This window comes from Trichomycterus rosablanca, chromosome 11, assembly GCF_030014385.1.
Source record: "Trichomycterus rosablanca isolate fTriRos1 chromosome 11, fTriRos1.hap1, whole genome shotgun sequence".
In the NCBI taxonomy this organism is placed as follows: domain Eukaryota; kingdom Metazoa; phylum Chordata; class Actinopteri; order Siluriformes; family Trichomycteridae; genus Trichomycterus; species Trichomycterus rosablanca.
In genome coordinates, this window is record NC_085998.1 from 2760697 (window position 1) to 2785381 (window position 24685).

At 39.7% G+C, this 24685-nt stretch overlaps 1 protein-coding gene across 1 annotated transcript; it reads left to right on the plus strand.

Moving 5' to 3' along the window:
- Positions 1 to 4936: 4936 nt before the first annotated feature.
- LOC134322986 (B-type lectin plumieribetin-like) lies at positions 4937 to 6133 on the plus strand. Its single transcript, XM_063004388.1, has 3 exons — positions 4937 to 4980; positions 5327 to 5420; positions 5837 to 6133. Exons 2-3 carry the CDS (start codon positions 5331 to 5333, stop codon positions 6113 to 6115), a joined length of 369 nt encoding a protein of 122 aa, XP_062860458.1. The 5' UTR covers positions 4937 to 4980; positions 5327 to 5330; the 3' UTR covers positions 6116 to 6133.
- Positions 6134 to 24685: the final 18552 nt, after the last annotated feature.

A 24685-nucleotide genomic window follows, 5' to 3' on the forward strand; every position in this document is an offset into this window, starting at 1 on the left:
AATCTATAAAGAGAGGAATCGATATGGAACCAGTTGCATTTAGCGAGTACTGCAGCCTGAAAAATGTGAACTACTCACCGTGTGGGTTTGTCATTCACCCTGATGCTCCATGGCTGGGTTGCTTTTTAATCCCTCTGAGAATCCACAATTTGGGCTCTTGGAAGTCAAATGCCCTAATGTTCAGAACTATGTGGACTGTCCCTATTTGAAAATATCATGCAGCACAAGTACTATTGGCAAGTTCAGGGACAGATCCTCTTGACAGGTTTAGAATGATGTGATTTTGTTGCGTGTGCTCAGGCGGACTAGAAATAATACAAAGATACAAAGAAATAATACATTAGACACAAAGCAGATCATTTTTTTTACCACTACATTATAAAGTGTTTGCAGTAAGTCATTAAATGTGTTTATGTGTAAAAAGTTTTGTTTGGCACCACACTTAACTCTGTACTTTTTACAAATGTATCATCTCGACTGTATATATCAGTATTTTGCAAATTTGCACATGGCACTATTGCACTGTTTACACCAGCACAATAATAATGTATATACTGTATATACAGTACTTGCTATAATTATATACTTCACATTATTTATTCTCATTCATTACCCATTTATGTAGCCACTGTAGTCACCTTCATTACTCTGTAAATACATATTAGTCTATTCACTGTACAATCATCATTATCTGTTTAATAGTCTTAATATTCTTATATGTCTCCTCATTTCACTTACAGTGGGGTCAAAAAGTATTTAGTCAGCCACTGATTGTGCAGGTTCTCCTACTTAGAAAGATGAGAGAGGTCTGTAATTTTCATCATAGCTACACTTCAACTATGAGAGACAAAATGAGAAAAAAAATCCAGGAAATCACATTGTAGGATTTTAAAAGAATTTATTTGTAAATTATGGTGGAAAATCAGTATTTGGTCAATAACAAACAAGCAAGACTTCTGGCTCTCACAGACCTGTAACTTCTTCTTTAAGAAGCTCTTCTGTCCTCCACTCGTTACCTGTATTAATGGCACCTGTTTGACCTCGTTATCTGTATAAAAGACACCTGTCCACAGCCTCAAACAGTCAGACTCCAAACTCAACCATGGCCAAGACCAAAGAGCTGTCGAAGGACACCAGGAAGAAAATTGTAGACCTGCACCAGGCTGGGAAGAGTGAATCTACAATAGGCAAGCAGGTTGGTGTGAATAAATCAACTGTGGGAGCAATTGTAAGAAAATGGAACACATACAAAACCATTGATAATCTCCCTTGGGGTCAAGATCTCATCCCGTGGGGTCAAAATGATCATGAGAACGGTGAGCAAAAATCCTAGAACTACACGGAGGGACCTGATGAATGACCTGCAGAGAGCTGGGACCAAAGTAACAAAGGCCACCATCAGTAACACACTACGCCGAGAGGGACTCAAATCCTGCAGTGCCAGGCGTGTCCCCCTGCTTAAGCCAGTACATGTCCAGGCCCGTCTGAAGTTTGCCAGAGAGCATATGGATGATCCAGAAGAGGATTGGGAGAATATCATGTGGTCAGATGAAACCAAAATGGAACTTTTTGGTAAAAACTCAACTCGTCGTGTTTGGAGGAAGAAGAAGAACCCAAGAACACCATACCTACTGTGAAGCATGGGGGTGGAAACATCATGCTTTGGGGCTGTTTTTCTGCAAAGGGGACAGAACGACTGATCCGTGTTAAGGGAAGAATGAACGGGGCCATGTATCGTGAGATTTTAAGCCAAAACCTCCTTCCATCAGTGAGAGCATTGAAGATGGAACGTGGCTGGGTCTTCCAGCATGACAATGATCCCAAACACACCGCTCGGGCAACGACGGAGTGGCTCCGTAAAAAGCATTTCAAGGTCCTGTAGTGGCCTAGCCAGTCTCCAGACCTCAACCCCATAGAAAATTTGTGGAGTCCGTGTTGCCCAGTGACAGCCCCAAAACATCACTGCTCTAGAGGAGATCTGCATGGAGGAATGGGCCAAAATAGCAGCTACAGTGTGTGCAAACCTGGTGAAGACTTACAGGAAACATTTGACCTCTGTCATTGCCAACAAACGTTATGTTACAAAGTATTGAGTTGAACTTTTGTTATTGACCAGATACTTATTTTCCATCATAATTTACAAATAAATTCTTTAAAAATATTTAAAAAAATTTTTTTTTCTCATTTTGTCTCTCATAGTTGAAGTGTAGCTATGATGAAAATTACAGACCTCTCTCATCTTTCTAAGTAGGAGAACCTGCACAATCAGTGGCTGACTAAATACTTTTTGGCCCCACTGTAACAGCTAAGTGGGTAGCACTGTCGCCTCACAACAAGAAGGTCCTGGATTCGATCCAGGTGCGGTGGTCCGGGTCCATTCTGTGTGCATGTTCTCCCCTTGTCCGTGTGGGTTTCATCTGGTGTCCAGTACGGGAATCCCTTCCCCATACTGTTTAATTTTTTGCAGACATATATAAACACAAAAAGTCAGAACAATGGATACGTCGTCATGTTATTCCCGATATTCCCTGCCTTTGTAAATGTACACACACACACACACACACACTTTATCCAAAGTGACTTACACAGTGAGCAGAACACGATGAGCAATTAAGGGTTAAGGGCCTTGCTCAGGGACCCAACAGTGACAACTTGGTGGTGGCGAGACTTGAACCAGCAACCTTCTGTTTACACACACACACACACAACACACACACACACACACACAATTTCTGTTTGTTCATTACTTGATTTTCTTGATTGTAAAATTAAAAACGACCTTTTTCATTTTTCAATACTGGCTTTGGAAACAAAATCTAAACTGGAAAGTTAAGCCGTCTAACTGTGTTTTTTCCTGCTCCAGCAGCTGGGGAATCGAACCGTGGACCCTAGAATACAGAAAAGGTCCAAACAGCTACGACTATGACTTTTATTTTTGTTATATTAAGATTAATATAACAAATCATTTGAAATATAGTTTAAATGTTTATAATCATATGAAAAACATATTCGGGTACTTAATACTACACAATAGTGCAATAGAATTAACATGAAATGAACTTTCACTGAAATCCCAGCAGATGAAGCATCATATCAGAACCGTTCCTACAGAACTCTCACATCCAGCCTGGATCTGTAAATCAGTTCTGTTTAATGGATTAACAGTTCTTTATACAGTTCTGCTTATTTTACTGTAGGTAAATTCTTTTCTGTTTTATTCTTTTCTGTTTTATTCTGGTGCACCAAGTCAAATGTCCTTAAATCAAATATGCTTCTTACACCAATAATGTAGTAAAGTAAAAATTCTTCAATTTAATTTCAGAAAATTGTAAAATCTGGTTATTATGTGTGACTGAGTGTAAATTAATGGTAAAAATAGTAATTAAACCCATTGAAAATAAATCCCCTACACATCACCGTGCAAGAAAAAGTGGAGGGTGTGAAAGTTTTCTAAATCCACTGTGTTTCTAATGTTTTCTCTTGATAAAATAATTAATAATTTGCAGTTCTGTGGAAAATGACCTACAAGCCATTAACAGAGGATTCCACAGAAATGTGTCGGTAGGTACCACAACACATTTATAAGCTTATCACACGTTTATAAGCTTATCACACGTTTATAATGTTTTAACCAGATAAGCTTATCACACAAATATTAACCACTTGTAGAAGTAATTTTTATCAAATGTATAAAGTGTGAACACGGATGAATAAATAACGATATCAGCAATAAATAAAAGATAACATTAACAGCCAAAACCTTTTATCACTAAACCACATATTCAGGATTTTCATCAGAATCACTGCCACAATTCCTCACCTGCACCTGTGAGAAGCTTTAGATAACAGAGTCGCTAAATGCTGCTAAATAGGAATAAAGTGTTTTTGTTATAGCTGGAATGACGACTGATAGCACTTCTCCACCAAAGAACTCTGGTTCTTGAAGGCAGCACAGCTTCAAACCATGGTGTTTATACAACCCCTAATCAGAAAAAGTTGGGACAGTATGGAAAATGCAAATAAAATAAAGAGTTTCTTACATTTACATTGACTTTTATTTGATGTCAGACAGGATGAAGCTGAGATATTTCATCTTTTATCTGCTCAACTTCATTTCATTTATTAATAAACATCCATTGTTGCATTTCAGGCCTGCAAAACATTCCAAAAAAAGTTGGGACAGTAAAGCATTTACCACTTTGTAATGTTGCCGTTCCTTTTCACCACTTAAAAGAGGTTTTGGCAGCGAGGAGACCAAGTGATTTAGTGTTTCAGCTTTTATTTTGTCTCGTTCTTCCTGCAAACACGTCTTAAGATGTTTAACAGTACGGGGGGTCGTCGTTGTTTCAAAATTCTCCACACGTTCTCTATTGGGGACAGGTCAGGACTGCAGGCAGGCCAGTCTAGTACCTGTACCCTCTTCTTCCACAGCCACGCTTTTGTAATGTGCATGTCCTGGATGTTGCTTTTGTACCAAACCATGATCACAATCACCTGTTCACATCACATCATTATTTAGTTTTTTCACCTCATTACTAGCCCTAAATTGCCCCCGTCCCAACTTTTTTTGGAATGTGTTGCAGATCTAAAATGCAGGAATGGATGTTTATTAATAAATGAAAGGAAGTTGAGCAGATGAAAGATGAAATATCTCAGGTTCATCCTATCTGACATCAAACAAAAGTCAAAGTAAATGTAAGGAACGCCACATTTTTATTTGATTTATTTTCCATACTGTCCCAACTTTTTCCTTCGGTTCTACATGGTGGACTTCACTACAGTACCAGTAACAGTGACACACGGCTGATCCTGTCTTTCCTGGAATTGTGATAACATTCATTATTTTCGTCCAGGGGGAGGGAGGGGGGCAGAATTTAGGCTATTTAAACGTAGCTGCACACCAGTCACCATCACTAACCAGCAGCAGCAGCAGAGCTCGTACAATCATCTGATTTCACTTCAGTGTCCATCACTAACCAGGTAAGAACAACTCTGAATCTAATGATCTGATTTCTGCACTTAAAAAATATTAATAAAAAATAAATAATAGCAAGTAATTATTTAGAATAAATGAGTAAAAGATGTTGGTGAGATTTGCTGCACTTGTTTCTGATGTGATTAATTTGTACTCCATTAAAGCGATCTCATTAATGCTGATGATGATTAGTACCGGGGGGTTAAAGGATGAACGCTTCCATGTAAACCTGTTCTTTTTTATTTAAAAACATGAAAAATCAAAGTCATAATTATCCAAATAACATTAAGAACATTTATTCACACGTTTTGCAGTTGCTATGATGCATTAATTTCATATTTGTTTTTGCAGAATCATGAACAAGAACCCCTTGAACATGGGCAATGATCTCCGGTGTGGAGATTTTATGAATTCCAACAACAATAAATACAAGGCCACTCTCCAGGTAAACACTTATTGTTGTGGTTTTATTATTCATTATTACTGTCATAATTCATTTCCTCATCTATTCTGAGACTCTCTAAAGGAGTGTAAAGGCGTGTGCTAGTCTGTGGCTCTCCTCGGCCAGTGAAGGTTTCGTGTATCAGCAGACTGCACAGAGAAATGAAGTAGAAATGATCCTGGAAAATGCCTAAAAGATCTTACAAGCTAGCAGCAGAAACACTGACCAGGCCGGGTGTCCACACAAACACAACTGGTCATGTCTAAGAGAGAGAGGAACTTTTCTACACATTAGCCATGGGTGTGGCTGAAATAACTGAACTTAATCATTAGGACCATGTCCACATAGTTTTGGTCATTTAGTATGTATTGACATGTAGAAGCATCATCATCATCTTCATCTCTTCTCTCTGCTTTCAGCCGGACGGGAACTTTGTTCTGATTTTGACCAGCAGTGGAGCTACAAAGTGGGAGACTAAAACCTCCAATGAAGGTGGTCAGCGCCTGGTAATGCAAAAAAACTGCAACCTCGTCCTGTACGACGATGACAATACATGTGTTTGGAGCAGCAACTCAACCCAGTCTGGTCCTGTCAACTGCTATTTGGAGTCATGTGACGACGGCTATCTGAAGATTTGCAATAAGGGAAAGGAGGTGTGGAGATCCAACCCTGATAGTAATAAATCAGTTCTGTCCTAAAACTTGTTGAGATTCAGTTTTACTCTTCTGTTTAATTCACAGCTGTCAATAAAATAAACTCAGCTGGACGTCTCAGTGCGGCTCGTTTCATTATTTCACCTCACACGTGTAACGGATGAGCTAGCATGACGAGAGGGGTCAGACACACTTGCATAAATGTTTAAAAAAATATTTAATAATAACACAAGACAAGACACACTAACACATGACATATGCTAAATGCTAAAGCTAAACACATGAAACATGAACCTAAACACACCTAAACCCTATGCTAAGCTAAATGCTACACTACCTGCTAAGGCTAATCTAAACACACCCGAACAATACTACTGCTAAACAGGAACCATATGCTAATGCTAAACATGAACTAGATTACCACAAGTCAACAACAAGACTGAACAAGACTCCCTAACAAGAGCAAGAACAAGCACATAATCCAAATCCATGAAGAGCACATTCATAACACGACAACCAAAAATCAGATGTAAAAACAAAAGATGATGTGGTGACCTGTAGCTGACGCGTGTTCCACTCCATCCATAAAAAAGCAAACAGGCTGCACCTTTCTTTATATGTCCAACTTTTATTTAACTATAAACATATAAAGTAACTCAAAATGCATGTACTGGTAATACAGTGTCTAATTATTCTAACAAATTAATCTAAATGACCAGACACGGTCAGAAAACCGTTTGGCTCCATCCTAAATGATCCTAAATCTAACCTGCACACTCACACTCAGCATAGCAAATATGACTGTAGCTCATAAAGTAACAGCTCTCACTTAAACATGAGAAAATAACAGATTAATATAAACAAATGTGGACTTCTAAATTCAGAAATAACAAAATTATTCCAATACAAACATATCCACATCTGAATATAACCTAAACATTAAAAACTTACATTATTAAATTATCTAGGGGCATTTTGGCACCTACATTAAGTCAGAAAACCAAACCAAAATGATCTCCGCTGAAGGATCCACGGCTGCTCCCTTAAATGCTCTGAGCATCACCTGCAACATCATTAGGAGGAGGCGTTGGCCTGACAGCATAAACAAAGCCTCCTCCACCGTGTGCTCACAGAGACATGGGCGTGGCACCTCCACACTCAACATGCTCCGGGAGCACAGAGGAGCTGAAACACCAAATACACAGAACAGACCAGGTCAAAAGTTTACACAGGTGCTGGTCATAAAATTAGAATATCATGAAAAAGTTGATTTATTTCAGTAATTCCATTCAAAAAAGTGAAACTTGTATATTATATTCATTCATTACACACAGACTGATATATTTCAAATGTTTATTTCTTTTAATGTTGATGATTATAACTGACAACTAATGAAAACCCCAAATTCAGTATCTCAGAAAATTAGAATATTACTTAAGACCAAAACAAAAAACGATTTTTAGAAATGTTGGCCAACTGAAAAGTATGAAGATGAAAAGTATGAGCATGTACAGCACTCAATACTTAGTTGGGGCTCCTTTTGCCTGGATTACTGCAGCAATGCGGCGTGGCATGGAGTCCATCACTCTGTGGCACTGCTCAGGTGTTATGAGAGCCCAGGTTGCTCTGATAGTGGCCTTCAGCTCTTCTGAATTGTTGGGTCTGGCGTATCGCATCTTCCTCTTCACAATACCACATAGATTTTCTATGGGGTTAAGGTCAGGCGAGTTTGCTGGCCAATTAAGAACAGGGATACCATGGTCCTTAAACCAGGTACTGGTAGCTTTGGCAGTGTGTGCAGGTGCCAAGTCCTGTTGGAAAATGAAATCTGCATCTCCATAAAGTTGGTCAGCAGCAGGAAGCATGAAGTGCTCTAAAACTTCCTGGTAGACGGCTGCGTTGACCTTGGACCTCAGAAAACACAGTGGACCGACACCAGCAGATGACATGGCACTCCAAACCATCACTGACTGTGGAAACTTTACACTGGACCTCAAGCAACGTGGATTCTGTGCCTCTCCTCTCTTCCTCCAGACTCTGGGACCTTGATTTCCAAAGGTAATGCAAAATTTACTTTCATCAGAGAACATAACTTTGGACCACTCAGCAGCAGTCCAGTCCTTTTTGTCTTCTGACACTTCTGACGCTGTCTCTTGTTCAAGAGTGGCTTGACACAAGGAATGCGACAGCTGAAACCCATGTCTTGCATATGTCTGTGCGTGGTGGTTCTTGAAGCACTGACTCCAGCTGCAGTCCACTCTTTGTGAATCTCCCCCACATTTTTGAATGGGTTTTGTTTCACAATCCTCTCCAGGGTGCGGTTATCCCTATTGCTTGTACACTTTTTTCTACCACATCTTTTCCTTCCCTTCGCCTCTCTATTAATGTGCTTGGACACAGAGCTCTGTGAACAGCCAGCCTCTTTAGCAATGACCTTTTGTGTCTTGCCCTCCATGTACAAGGTGTCAATGGTCGTCTTTTGGACAACTGTCAAGTCTGCAGTCTTCCCCATGATTGTGTAGCCTACAGAACTAGACTGAGAGACCATTTAAAGGCCTTTGCAGGTGTTTTGAGTTAATTAGCTGATTAGAGTGTGGCACCACGTGTCTTCAATATTGTACCTTGTCACAATATTCAAATTTTCTGAGATACTGAATTTGATTAGTTGTCAGTTATAATCATCAACATTAAAAGAAATAAACATTTGAAATATATCAGTCTGTGTGTAATGAATGAATATAATATACAAGTTTCACTTTTTGAATGGAATTACTGAAATAAATCAACTTTTTCATGATATTCTAATTTTATGACCAGCACCTGTATACGGGTGAAAGACGAATAGGGTGTTCCAAGTACCAAAAAAATAAAATGGTTTAATTGTATAGTTTTTTCATTTTATATTGTGCACACATGTGTCACCTATGTAAATATGTATTTTTTTTCTCAGCATTCCTCCCACAGTCCAAAGACATAAAAGTGAGGTGAACATGAGAAAACATGATGTTAAAATCCTAATAAATAAACACAAACGAGATATGCAAAAATGATATTTCCAGGTTTGGGTTTAAACTCAGTTCGTTAGTTTATATAAAACTGAGCTCATCTTTCTTATACAGTCACATACTGAAGGATTTAACATTAAAAAGCTAAAACGCTGATATTATTTTATTAGTGACTAGAGGACTGGAGCAGATGACTATAATAATAAATGCTTCCTGTAGGTATCGACACAGTGAACGATTCTCTGATCCGAATCTTTGGTTTGACAGTTTTGACTCCGGATGCTCCTCCAGATGTGACCCTGAGTGCACTGATGTGCCCCCACAATAAGGTTTAGGTTATGCCATGTGCCTTCTGTATTTGTGAGCCCAAACAGCGATTCAATCCTTTTCTGTTTTCAGCAGCGTGGCTCCCATCATTATACCAAGCAAGCTCACCAGACTGAAACAGATGAATAATAATAAAAAATAATCACTTTATTACAAACCCAGTTCCACAAAGAGGAGATTTTACACATTTGACCTTATTAACTTACAGTGGGGCCAAAAAGTATTTAGTCAGCCACTGATTGTGCAGGTTCTCCTACTTAGAAAGATGAGAGAGGTCTGTAATTTTCATCATAGCTACACTTCAACTATGAAAGACAAAATGAGAAAAAAAAATCCAGGAAATCACATTGTAGGATTTTAAAAGAATTTATTTGTAAATTATGGTGGAAAATAAGTATTTGGTCAATAACAAACAAGCAAGACTTCTGGCTCTCACAGACCTGTAACTTCTTCTTTAAGAAGCTCTTCTGTCCTCCACTCGTTACCTGTATTAATGGCACCTGTTTGACCTCGTTATCTGTATAAAAGACACCTGTCCACAGCCTCAAACAGTCAGACTCCAAACTCAACCATGGCCAAGACCAAAGAGCTGTCGAAGGACACCAGGAAGAAAATTGTAGACCTGCACCAGGCTGGGAAGAGTGAATCTACAATAGGCAAGCAGGTTGGTGTGAATAAATCAACTGTGGGAGCAATTGTAAGAAAATGGAAGACATACAAGACCACTGATAATCTCCCTTGGGGTCAAGATCTCATCCCGTGGGGTCAAAATGATCATGAGAACGGTGAGCAAAAATCCCAGAACTACACGGAGGGACCTGATGAATGACCTGCAGAGAGCTGGGACCAAAGTAACAAAGGCCACCATCAGTAACACACTACGCCGAGAGGGACTCAAATCCTGCAGTGCCAGGCGTGTCCCCCTGCTTAAGCCAGTACATGTCCAGGCCCGTCTGAAGTTTGCCAGAGAGCATATGGATGATCCAGAAGAGGATTGGGAGAATATCATGTGGTCAGATGAAACCAAAATGGAACTTTTTGGTAAAAACTCAACTCGTCGTGTTTGGAGGAAGAAGAAGAACCCAAGAACACCATACCTACTGTGAAGCATGGGGGTGGAAACATCATGCTTTGGGGCTGTTTTTCTGCAAAGGGGACAGAACGACTGATCCGTGTTAAGGGAAGAATGAACGGGGCCATGTATCGTGAGATTTTAAGCCAAAACCTCCTTCCATCAGTGAGAGCATTGAAGATGGAACGTGGCTGGGTCTTCCAGCATGACAACGATCCCAAACACACCGCTCGAGCAACTAGGAGTGGCTCCGTAAAAAGCATTTCAAGGTCCTGTAGTGGCCTAGCCAGTCTCCAGACCTCAACCCCATAGAAAATTTGTGGAGTCCGTGTTGCCCAGTGACAGCCCCAAATTAGCCACTGCTCTAGAGGAGATCTGCATGGAGGAATGGGCCAAAATAGCAGCTACAGTGTGTGCAAACCTGGTGAAGACTTACAGGAAACATTTGACCTCTGTCATTGCCAACAAACGTTATGTTACAAAGTATTGAGTTGAACTTTTGTTATTGACCAGATACTTATTTTCCACCATAATTTACAAATAAATTCTTTAAAAATGCTACAATGTGATTTCCTGGATTTTTTTTTCTCATTTTGTCTCTCATAGTTGAAGTGTAGCTATGATGAAAATTACAGACCTCTCTCATCTTTCTAAGTAGGAGAACCTGCACAATCAGTGGCTGACTAAATACTTTTTGGCCCCACTGTAACAGCTAAGTGGGTAGCACTGTCGCCTCACAACAAGAAGGTCCTGGGTTCGATCCAGGTGCGGTGGTCCGGGTCCATTCTGTGTGCATGTTCTCCCCTTGTCCGTGTGGGTTTCCTCTGGTGTCCAGTACGGGAATCCCTTCCCCATACTGTTTAATTTTTTGCAGACATACAGTGTATCACAAAAGTGAGTACACCCCTCACATTTCTGCAAATATTTTATTATATCTTTTCATGGGACAACACTATAGAAATAAAACTTGGATATAACTTAGAGTAGTCAGTGTACAACTTGTATAGCAGTGTAGATTTACTGTCTTCTGAAAATAACTCAACACACAGCCATTAATGTCTAAATAGCTGGCAACATAAGTGAGTACACCCCACAGTGAACATGTCCAAATTGTGCCCAAAGTGTCAATATTTTGTGTGACCACCATTATTATCCAGCACTGCCTTAACCCTCCTGGGCATGGAATTCACCAGAGCTGCACAGGTTACTACTGGAATCCTCTTCCACTCCTCCATGATGACATCACGGAGCTGGTGGATGTTAGACACCTTGAACTCCTCCACCTTCCACTTGAGGATGCGCCACAGGTGCTCAATTGGGTTTAGTCCATCACCTTTACCTTCGGCTTCCTCAGCAAGGCAGTTGTCATCTTGGAGGTTGTGTTTGGGGTCGTTATCCTGTTGGAAAACTGCCATGAGGCCCAGTTTTCGAAGGGAGGGGATCATGCTCTGTTTCAGAATGTCACAGTACATGTTGGAATTCATGTTTCCCTCAATGAACTGCAGCTCCCCAGTGCCAGCAACACTCATGCAGCCCAAGACCATGATGCTACCACCACCATGCTTGACTGTAGGCAAGATACAGTTGTCTTGGTACTTCTCACCAGGGCGCCGCCACACATGCTGGACACCATCTGAGCCAAACAAGTTTATCTTGGTCTCGTCAGACCACAGGGCATTCCAGTAATCCATGTTCTTGGACTGCTTGTTTTCAGCAAACTGTTTGCTGGCTTTCTTGTGCGTCAGCTTCCTTCTGGGATGACGACCATGCAGACCGAGTTGATGCAGTGTGCGGTGTATGGTCTGAGCACTGACAGGCTGACCTCCCACGTCTTCAACCTCTGCAGCAATGCTGGCAGCACTCATGTGTCTATTTTTTAAAGCCAACCTCTGGATATGACGCCGAACACGTGGACTCAACTTCTTTGGTCGACCCTGGCAAAGCCTGTTCTGAGTGGAACCTGTCCTGGAAAACCGCTGTATGACCTTGACCACCATGCTGTAGCTCAGTTTCAGGGTGTTAGCAATCTTCTTATAGCCCAGGCCATCTTTGTGGAGAGCAACAATTCTATTTCTCACATCCTCAGAGAGTTCTTTGCCATGAGGTGCCATGTTGAATATCCAGTGGCCAGTATGAGAGAATTGTACCCAAAACACCAAATTTAACAGCCCTGCTCCCCATTTACACCTGGGACCTTGACACATGACACCAGGGAGGGACAACGACACATTTGGGCACAATTTGGACATGTTCACTGTGGGGTGTACTCACTTATGTTGCCAGCTATTTAGACATTAATGGCTGTGTGTTGAGTTATTTTCAGAAGACAGTAAATCTACACTGCTATACAAGCTGTACACTGACTACTCTAAGTTATATCCAAGTTTCATGTCTATAGTGTTGTCCCATGAAAAGATATAATGAAATATTTGCAGAAATGTGAGGGGTGTACTCACTTTTGTGATACACTGTATATAAACACAAAAAGTCAGAACAATGGATACGTCGTCATGTTATTCCCGATATTCCCTGCCTTTGTAAATGTACACACACACACACACACACACTTTATCCAAAGCGACTTACACAGTGAGCAGAACACGATGAGCAATTAAGGGTTAAGGGCCTTGCTCAGGGACCCAACAGTGACAACTTGGTGGTGGCGAGACTTGAACCAGCAACCTTCTGTTTACACACACACACAACACACACACAATTTCTGTTTGTTCATTACTTGATTTTCTTGATTGTAAAATTAAAAACGACCTTTTTCATTTTTCAATACTGGCTTTGGAAACAAAATCTAAACTGGAAAGTTAAGCCGTCTAACTGTGTTTTTTCCTGCTCCAGCAGCTGGGGAATCGAACCGTGGACCCTAGAATACAGAAAAGGTCCAAACAGCTACGACTATGACTTTTATTTTTGTTATATTAAGATTAATATAACAAATCATTTGAAATATAGTTTAAATGTTTATAATCATATGAAAAACATATTCGGGTACTTAATACTACACAATAGTGCAATAGAATTAACATGAAATGAACTTTCACTGAAATCCCAGCAGATGAAGCATCATATCAGAACCGTTCCTACAGAACTCTCACATCCAGCCTGGATCTGTAAATCAGTTCTGTTTAATGGATTAACAGTTCTTTATACAGTTCTGCTTATTTTACTGTAGGTAAATTCTTTTCTGTTTTATTCTTTTCTGTTTTATTCTGGTGCACCAAGTCAAATGTCCTTAAATCAAATATGCTTCTTACACCAATAATGTAGTAAAGTAAAAATTCTTCAATTTAATTTCAGAAAATTGTAAAATCTGGTTATTATGTGTGACTGAGTGTAAATTAATGGTAAAAATAGTAATTAAACCCATTGAAAATAAATCCCCTACACATCACCGTGCAAGAAAAAGTGGAGGGTGTGAAAGTTTTCTAAATCCACCGTGTTTCTAATGTTTTCTCTTGATAAAATAATTAATAATTTGCAGTTCTGTGGAAAATGACCTACAAGCCATTAACAGAGGATTCCACAGAAATGTGTCGGTAGGTACCACAACACATTTATAAGCTTATCACACGTTTATAAGCTTATCACACGTTTATAATGTTTTAACCAGATAAGCTTATCACACAAATATTAACCACTTGTAGAAGTAATTTTTATCAAATGTATAAAGTGTGAACACGGATGAATAAATAACGATATCAGCAATAAATAAAAGATAACATTAACAGCCAAAACCTTTTATCACTAAACCACATATTCAGGATTTTCATCAGAATCACTGCCACAATTCCTCACCTGCACCTGTGAGAAGCTTTAGATAACAGAGTCGCTAAATGCTGCTAAATATAAATAAAGTGTTTTTGTTATAGCTGGAATGACGACTGATAGCACTTCTCCACCAAAGAACTCTGGTTCTTGAAGGCAGCACAGCTTCAAACCTTGGTGTTATACAACCCCTAATCAGAAAAAGTTGGGACAGTATGGAAAATGCAAATAAAATAAAGAGTTTCTTACATTTACATTGACTTTTATTTGATGTCAGACAGGATGAAGCTGAGATATTTCATCTTTTATCTGCTCAACTTCATTTCATTTATTAATAAACATCCATTGTTGCATTTCAGGCCTGCAAAACATTCCAAAAAAAGTTGGGACAGTAAAGCATTTACCACTTTGTAATGTTGCCGTTCCTTTTCACCACTTAAAAGAGGTTTTGGCAGCGAGGAGACCAAGTGATTTAGTGTTTCAGCTTTTATTTTGTCTCGGTCTTCCTGCAAACACATCTTAAGATGTTTAACAGTACGGGGGGTCGTCGTTGTTTCAAAATTCTCCACACGTTCTCTATTGGGGACAGGTCAGGACTGCAGGCAGGCCAGTCTAGTACCCGTACCCTCTTCTTCCACAGCCACGCCTTTGTAATGTGCATGTCCTGGATGTTGCTTTTGTACCAAACCATGATCACAATCACCTGTTCACATCACATCATTATTTAGTTTTTTCACCTCATTACTAGCCCTAAATTGCCCCCGTCCCAACTTTTTTTGGAATGTGTTGCAGATCTAAAATGCAGGAATGGATGTTTATTAATAAATGAAAGGAAGTTGAGCAGATGAAAGATGAAATATCTCAGGTTCATCCTATCTGACATCAAACAAAAGTCAAAGTAAATGTAAGGAACGCCACATTTTTATTTGATTTATTTTCCATACTGTCCCAACTTTTTCCTTCGGTTCTACATGGTGGACTTCACTACAGTACCAGTAACAGTGACACACGTTCAGCCCTGATTACAAAATGATAACGATGATAAGAACCTGAACGAAACATGTGTGGGGTCATGAATGTATCAGGGCTGATCCCGTCTTTCCTGGAATTGTGATAACATTCATTATTTTCGTCCAGGGGGAGGGAGGGGGGCAGAATTTAGGCTATTTAAACGTAGCTGCACACCAGTCACCATCACTAACCAGCAGCAGCAGCAGAGCTCGTACAATCATCTGATTTCACTTCAGTGTCCATCACTAACCAGGTAAGAACAACTCTGAATCTAATGATCTGATTTCTGCACTTAAAAAATATTAATAAAAAATAAATAATAGCAAGTAATTATTTAGAATAAATGAGTAAAAGATGTTGGTGAGATTTGCTGCACTTGTTTCTGATGTGATTAATTTGTACTCCATTAAAGCGATCTCATTAATGCTGATGATGATTAGTACCGGGGGGTTAAAGGATGAACGCTTCCATGTAAACCTGTTCTTTTTTATTTAAAAACATGAAAAATCAAAGTCATAATTATCCAAATAACATTAAGAACATTTATTCACACGTTTTGCAGTTGCTATGATGCATTAATTTCATATTTGTTTTTGCAGAATCATGAACAAGAACCCCTTGAACATGGGCAATGATCTCCGGTGTGGAGATTTTATGAATTCCAACAACAATAAATACAAGGCCACTCTCCAGGTAAACACTTATTGTTGTGGTTTTATTATTCATTATTACTGTCATAATTCATTTCCTCATCTATTCTGAGACTCTCTAAAGGAGTGTAAAGGCGTGTGCTAGTCTGTGGCTCTCCTCGGCCAGTGAAGGTTTCGTGTATCAGCAGACTGCACAGAGAAATGAAGTAGAAATGATCCTGGAAAATGCCTAAAAGATCTTACAAGCTAGCAGCAGAAACACTGACCAGGCCGGGTGTCCACACAAACACAACTGGTCATGTCTAAGAGAGAGAGGAACTTTTCTACACATTAGCCATGGGTGTGGCTGAAATAACTGAACTTAATCATTAGGACCATGTCCACATAGTTTTGGTCATTTAGTATGTATTGACATGTAGAAGCATCATCATCATCTTCATCTCTTCTCTCTGCTTTCAGCCGGACGGGAACTTTGTTCTGATTTTGACCAGCAGTGGAGCTACAAAGTGGGAGACTAAAACCTCCAATGAAGGTGGTCAGCGCCTGGTAATGCAAAAAAACTGCAACCTCGTCCTGTACGACGATGACAATACATGTGTTTGGAGCAGCAACTCAACCCAGTCTGGTCCTGTCAACTGCTATTTGGAGTCATGTAACGACGGCTATCTGAAGATTTGCAATAAAAAAGAATGAACGGGACCATGTATCGTGAGATTTTAAGCCAAAACCTCCTTCCATCAGTGAGAGCATTGAAGATGGAACGTGGCTGGGTCTTCCAGCATGACAACGATCCCAAACACACCGCTCGAGCAACTAGGAGTGGCTCCGTAAAAAGCATTTCAAGGTCCTGTAGTGGCCTAGCCAGTCTCCAGACCTCAACCCCATAGAAAATTTGTGGAGTCCGTGTTGCCCAGTGACAGCCCCAAAACATCACTGCTCTAGAGGAGATCTGCATGGAGGAATGGGCCAAAATAGCAGCTACAGTGTGTGCAAACCTGGTGAAGACTTACAGGAAACATTTGACCTCTGTCATTGCCAACAAACGTTATGTTACAAAGTATTGAGTTGAACTTTTGTTATTGACCAGATACTTATTTTCCATCATAATTTACAAATAAATTCTTTAAAAATCCTACAATGTGATTTCCTGGATTTTTTTTTCTCATTTTGTCTCTCATAGTTGAAGTGTAGCTATGATGAAAATTACAGACCTCTCTCATCTTTCTAAGTAGGAGAACCTGCACAATCAGTGGCTGACTAATTACTTTTTGGCCCCACTGTAACAGCTAAGTGGGTAGCACTGTCGCCTCACAACAAGAAGGTCCTGGGTTCGATCCAGGTGCGGTGGTCCGGGTCCATTCTGTGTGCATGTTCTCCCCTTGTCCGTGTGGGTTTCCTCTGGTGTCCAGTACGGGAATCCCTTCCCCATACTGTTTAATTTTTTGCAGACATATATAAACACAAAAAGTCAGAACAATGGATACGTCGTCATGTTATTCCCGATATTCCCTGCCTTTGTAAATGTACACACACACACACACACACACTTTATCCAAAGCGACTTACACAGTGAGCAGAACACGATGAGCAATTAAGGGTTAAGGGCCTTGCTCAGGGACCCAACAGTGACAACTTGGTGGTGGCGAGACTTGAACCAGCAACCTTCTGTTTACACACACACACAACACACACACAATTTCTGTTTGTTCATTACTTGATTTTCTTGATTGTAAAATTAAAAACGACCTTTTTCATTTTTCAATACTGGCTTTGGAAACAAAATCTAAACTGGAAAGTTAAGCCGTCTAACTGTGTTTTTTCCTGCTCCAGCAGCTGGGGAATCGAACCGTGGACCCTAGAATACAGAAAAGGTCCAAACAGCTACGACTATGACTTTTATTTTTGTTATATTAAGATTAATATAACAAATCATTTGAAATATAGTTTAAATGTTTATAATCATATGAAAAACATATTCGGGTACTTAATACTACACAATAGTGCAATAGAATTAACATGAAATGAACTTTCACTGAAATCCCAGCAGATGAAGCATCATATCAGAACCGTTCCTACAGAACTCTCACATCCAGCCTGGATCTGTAAATCAGTTCTGTTTAATGGATTAACAGTTCTTTATACAGTTCTGCTTATTTTACTGTAGGTAAATTCTTTTCTGTTTTATTCTTTTCTGTTTTATTCTGGTGCACCAAGTCAAATTCAAGTCAAGTCAACTTTATTTATATAGCGCTTTTTACAATATACATTGTCTCAAAGCAACTTTACAAAATCCAGGACCAACAGATACAAAAACCCCTGTTGAGCAAGCCGAGGGCGACTCATATTTGATTTAAATGTCCTTAAATCAAATATGCTTCTTACACCAATAATGTAGTAAAGTAAAAATTCTTCAATTTAATTTCAGAAAATTGTAAAATCTGGTTATTATGTGTGACTGAGTGTAAATTAATGGTAAAAATAGTAATTAAACCCATTGAAAATAAATCCCCTACACATCACCGTGCAAGAAAAAGTGGAGGGTGTGAAAGTTTTCTAAATCCACTGTGTTTCTAATGTTTTCTCTTGATAAAATAATTAATAATTTGCAGTTCTGTGGAAAATGACCTACAAGCCATTAACAGAGGATTCCACAGAAATGTGTCGGTAGGTACCACAACACATTTATAAGCTTATCACACGTTTATAAGCTTATCACACGTTTATAATGTTTTAACCAGATAAGCTTATCACACAAATATTAACCACTTGTAGAAGTAATTTTTATCAAATGTATAAAGTGTGAACACGGATGAATAAATAACGATATCAGCAATAAATAAAAGATAACATTAACAGCCAAAACCTTTTATCACTAAACCACATATTCAGGATTTTCATCAGAATCACTGCCACAATTCCTCACCTGCACCTGTGAGAAGCTTTAGATAACAGAGTCGCTAAATGCTGCTAAATATAAATAAAGTGTTTTTGTTATAGCTGGAATGACGACTGATAGCACTTCTCCACCAAAGAACTCTGGTTCTTGAAGGCAGCACAGCTTCAAACCATGGTGTTTATACAACCCCTAATCAGAAAAAGTTGGGACAGTATGGAAAATGCAAATAAAATAAAGAGTTTCTTACATTTACATTGACTTTTATTTGATGTCAGACAGGATGAAGCTGAGATATTTCATCTTTTATCTGCTCAACTTCATTTCATTTATTAATAAACATCCATTGTTGCATTTCAGGCCTGCAAAACATTCCAAAAAAAGTTGGGACAGTAAAGCATTTACCACTTTGTAATGTTGCCGTTCCTTTTCACCACTTAAAAGAGGTTTTGGCAGCGAGGAGACCAAGTGATTTAGTGTTTCAGCTTTTATTTTGTCTCGTTCTTCCTGCAAACACATCTTAAGATGTTTAACAGTACGGGGGGTCGTCGTTGTTTCAAAATTCTCCACACGTTCTCTATTGGGGACAGGTCAGGACTGCAGGCAGGCCAGTCTAGTACCTGTACCCTCTTCTTCCACAGCCACGCCTTTGTAATGTGCACGTCCTGGATGTTGCTTTTGTACCAAACCATGATCACAATCACCTGTTCACATCACATCATTATTTAGTTTTTTCACCTCATTACTAGCCCTAAATTGCCCCCGTCCCAACTTTTTTTGGAATGTGTTGCAGATCTAAAATGCAGGAATGGATGTTTATTAATAAATGAAAGGAAGTTGAGCAGATGAAAGATGAAATATCTCAGGTTCATCCTATCTGACATCAAACAAAAGTCAAAGTAAATGTAAGGAACGCCACATTTTTATTTGATTTATTTTCCATACTGTCCCAACTTTTTCCTTCGGTTCTACATGGTGGACTTCACTACAGTACCAGTAACAGTGACACACGTTCAGCCCTGATTACAAAATGATAACGATGATAAGAACCTGAACGAAACATGTGTGGGGTCATGAATGTATCAGGGCTGATCCCGTCTTTCCTGGAATTGTGATAACATTCATTATTTTTGTCCAGGGGGAGGGAGGGGGGCAGAATTTAGGCTATTTAAACGTAGCTGCACACCAGTCACCATCACTAACCAGCAGCAGCAGCAGAGCTCGTACAATCATCTGATTTCACTTCAGTGTCCATCACTAACCAGGTAAGAACAACTCTGAATCTAATGATCTGATTTCTGCACTTAAAAAATATTAATAAAAAATAAATAATAGCAAGTAATTATTTAGAATAAATGAGTAAAAGATGTTGGTGAGATTTGCTGCACTTGTTTCTGATGTGATTAATTTGTACTCCATTAAAGCGATCTCATTAATGCTGATGATGATTAGTACCGGGGGGTTAAAGGATGAACGCTTCCATGTAAACCTGTTCTTTTTTATTTAAAAACATGAAAAATCAGTCATAATTATCCAAATAACATTAAGAACATTTATTCACACGTTTTGCAGTTGCTATGATGCATTAATTTCATATTTGTTTTTGCAGAATCATGAACAAGAACCCCTTGAACATGGGCAATGATCTCCGGTGTGGAGATTTTATGAATTCCAACAACAATAAATACAAGGCCACTCTCCAGGTAAACACTTATTGTTGTGGTTTTATTATTCATTATTACTGTCATAATTCATTTCCTCATCTATTCTGAGACTCTCTAAAGGAGTGTAAAGGCGTGTGCTAGTCTGTGGCTCTCCTCGGCCAGTGAAGGTTTCGTGTATCAGCAGACTGCACAGAGAAATGAAGTAGAAATGATCCTGGAAAATGCCTAAAAGATCTTACAAGCTAGCAGCAGAAACACTGACCAGGCCGGGTGTCCACACAAACACAACTGGTCATGTCTAAGAGAGAGAGGAACTTTTCTACACATTAGCCATGGGTGTGGCTGAAATAACTGAACTTAATCATTAGGACCATGTCCACATAGTTTTGGTCATTTAGTATGTATTGACATGTAGAAGCATCATCATCATCTTCATCTCTTCTCTCTGCTTTCAGCCGGACGGGAACTTTGTTCTGATTTTGACCAGCAGTGGAGCTACAAAGTGGGAGACTAAAACCTCCAATGAAGGTGGTCAGCGCCTGGTAATGCAAAAAAACTGCAACCTCGTCCTGTACGACGATGACAATACATGTGTTTGGAGCAGCAACTCAACCCAGTCTGGTCCTGTCAACTGCTATTTGGAGTCATGTAACGACGGCTATCTGAAGATTTGCAATAAGGGAAAGGAGGTGTGGAGATCCAACCCTGATAGTAATAAATCAGTTCTGTCCTAAAACTTGTTGAGATTCAGTTTTACTCTTCTGTTTAATTCACAGCTGTCAATAAAATAAACTCAGCTGGACGTCTCAGTGCGGCTCGTTTCATTATTTCACCTCACACGTGTAACGGATGAGCTAGCATGACGAGAGGGGTCAGACACACTTGCATAAATGTTTAAAAAAATATTTAATAATAACACAAGACAAGACACACTAACACATGACATATGCTAAATGCTAAAGCTAAACACATGAAACATGAACCTAAACACACCTAAACCCTATGCTAAGCTAAATGCTACACTACCTGCTAAGGCTAATCTAAACACACCCGAACAATACTACTGCTAAACAGGAACCATATGCTAATGCTAAACATGAACTAGATTACCACAAGTCAACAACAAGACTGAACAAGACTCCCTAACAAGAGCAAGAACAAGCACATAATCCAAATCCATGAAGAGCACATTCATAACACGACAACCAAAAATCAGATGTAAAATCAAAAGATGATGTGGTGACCTGTAGCTGACGCGTGTTCCACTCCATCCATAAAAAAGCAAACAGGCTGCACCTTTCTTTATATGTCCAACTTTTATTTAACTATAAACATATAAAGTAACTCAAAATGCATGTACTGGTAATACAGTGTCTAATTATTCTAACAAATTAATCTAAATGACCAGACACGGTCAGAAAACCGTTTGGCTCCATCCTAAATGATCCTAAATCTAACCTGCACACTCACACTCAGCATAGCAAATATGACTGTAGCTCATAAAGTAACAGCTCTCACTTAAACATGAGAAAATAACAGATTAATATAAACAAATGTGGACTTCTAAATTCAGAAATAACACAGTTATTCCAATACAAACATATCCACATCTGAATATAACCTAAACATTAAAAACTTACATTATTAAATTATCTAGGGGCATTTTGGCACCTACATTAAGTCAGAAAACCAAACCAAAATGATCTCCGCTGAAGGATCCACGGCTGCTCCCTTAAATGCTCTGAGCATCACCTGCAACATCATTAGGAGGAGGCGTTGGCCTGACAGCATAAACAAAGCCTCCTCCACCATGGGCTCACAGAGACATGGGCGTGGCACCTCCACACTCAACATGCTCCGGGAGCACAGAGGAGCTGAAACACCAAATACACAGAACAGACCAGGTCAAAAGTTTACACACACACAGTTAAGACCATCAGAAAATAATATTGTTCCTGAAATTTACTCTAATTGTGTGTGTGTGTGTGTGTGTGTGTGTGTGTGTGTGTGTGTGTGTGTAATAAATCAGTTATATAAAGGACATGATATGCTTCCAGTCTTGCAGCACCAGTTTGTAGATTTTATTACCTTAAAGAGTTTCTTAATATCTCTTGCGCCCCAACACATTTGCACACGCTGTGAGGTCCAGACCACAATGATAAACTGGTTAAACTGGTATATCTGACTGGTTATCTGACTGGTTTCACAAAATTAAAATGTACACTACCTGCCCAAAAGTATTTAGACATCTAACCATGAGCTTGTCTAACATCCTGATTTAGAAACAAAGGGAATTAAAACGGAGGGACCTGTAGAGGGAGAAATGTGCAGTATGGAGTATGTCTGTGGGAATTTGTGCCTGTCGGTCTAATGTCGTTTGATGTTCCGGTTCATTCCAGAGCTGTTGAGTGGGGATGAGGTCAGGACTCTCTGAAGGACTGAGCCTTATTTCATGACTTTATAGAGTCTGCCTTGTGTCCAAAAACAGGAAAGGACCTTCCCTAAACTGTTGCTACTAAGTTGAAAGCACATGTTTTTTGTGTTAAGCGCAAAACACTATATGGACAGAAATATCTGGACACCCATTCTAGTCACAACAGTTGCTATCAGGGGTAATAAATCATCATATAAAGGAAATGATATGCTTCCAACCTGTCAGCAGCAGTTTAGGGAAGGTCCTTTCCTGTTTTGGACACAAAGCAGCTCTATAAAGACATGAAGAACAGCTCTGTTTAAATCAAATAAACTCCAGTGTCATGCACAGAGTCCTGACCTCAGCTCCACTCTGCAGCTCTGGGATGAACTGGAACACCAACTGAGACTTTCTTGACCAACATCACATTAGTGCCCAGTGTTTCCTGGTGGAACCGAACCCGCTGTGACCCTGACCAGGGTAACACTGAAATAAAAAAAGACCATCAGTGCTGATGATTCCACAAGCTTAAGGTTTTTTCTCCCTCTAGTGTCCAAACCTGAACATCACAGCGCTTCTGCTGCTCATGTAAGGGGGTTGGAAATTGTAGTAAATGGTAACTAACACCCCTTCTACACTTTGGTAATTCTTATTGGGTTTTAGGGGTAGCTATTTTCTTTGTGTGCTTTTACATTTTTCATTCTTTCTTTCGGTTGGGTTTTTTTCTTAATAAACTTAGTTTTAAAAACAGTCAGTTTAACAAAGAGGTACTAAACTACTGAGAGTAACGGCACCAGACCAGCAGAGGGCGCACCTTACAAGGAGAACGGCCGTGTGTACAAAGCTGTGAGCGTGGAAGTAGTGCTTAGACCGCCAGAGCTTTGCACACGCTAACTTCTGTGTCCGTCTCTCTCTTGTAAGGAATCGGATGTTTGTACCGTGCCCAGGTTTCCCCTAGGCCTGAGGCCGGTAACAATTGGGGGCTCGTCCGGGATCGCTGTGCTGGGATCCAGGGACTGCACTGCGGGAGCAGCTATCTTGGGTGTGCGTCGTCCAGAGTGGCAGTTGGATCCATTGAAATGGCAGAACCACGGCAAGTGCTTTTGTGGGAAATACACAAGAGACTTCTATTGCTTAATGAAATGCAACTTTATAAACAAGCAGCTTCTCTAGAAGAAGAAGAGAAGGGTGAACTGTGTAAATTCTCTGAGGCTCAACTATTCTATTACATCATAGACTATATGAAAAGTGAAAAAATCTTGACATTAGAAGATGAAGGGATGGCTTGTCTGCTATCTTTGAATGATGACATCACTGAACTATTGGGAATTAGAGACTCTAGTACTCAGTCTAGCCCTGCACCTCAGGGACAGGGCTCTGCAATAACAGCAACCAGAAGAGGAAGTTTGGTTCATTTACATGAAACCACCATCCCCACAGATAGTGTTAATTTAAACATGGATTCTGGGGGGATGGGGAATATGCAAGTACAGCCTACCACTCAGGTGGTTAAAATTAGTGATGTTGCAGCGTTCTTACCCAGGAGAGAGTTTAAAATTCAAGGTGGTCAGCTCTCTGACTCTGGTTCTGAGGTCCCCTTCACACAGCTGTGTAAACAGATTGAGGAGGCAGTGTGTGATGGGTTCACAGACTCAGAGGTGATCAGAGCAGTGCTTAAAGTAACTAAAGGTGGTAATTTTAAAGAGTTATTAACCAATAAAGATGATCTAACAGTAGCTGAGCTAAAGACATTGCTTCATGCTCATATTAGAGATAAAAGTAGCACAGAATTATTCCAAGAAT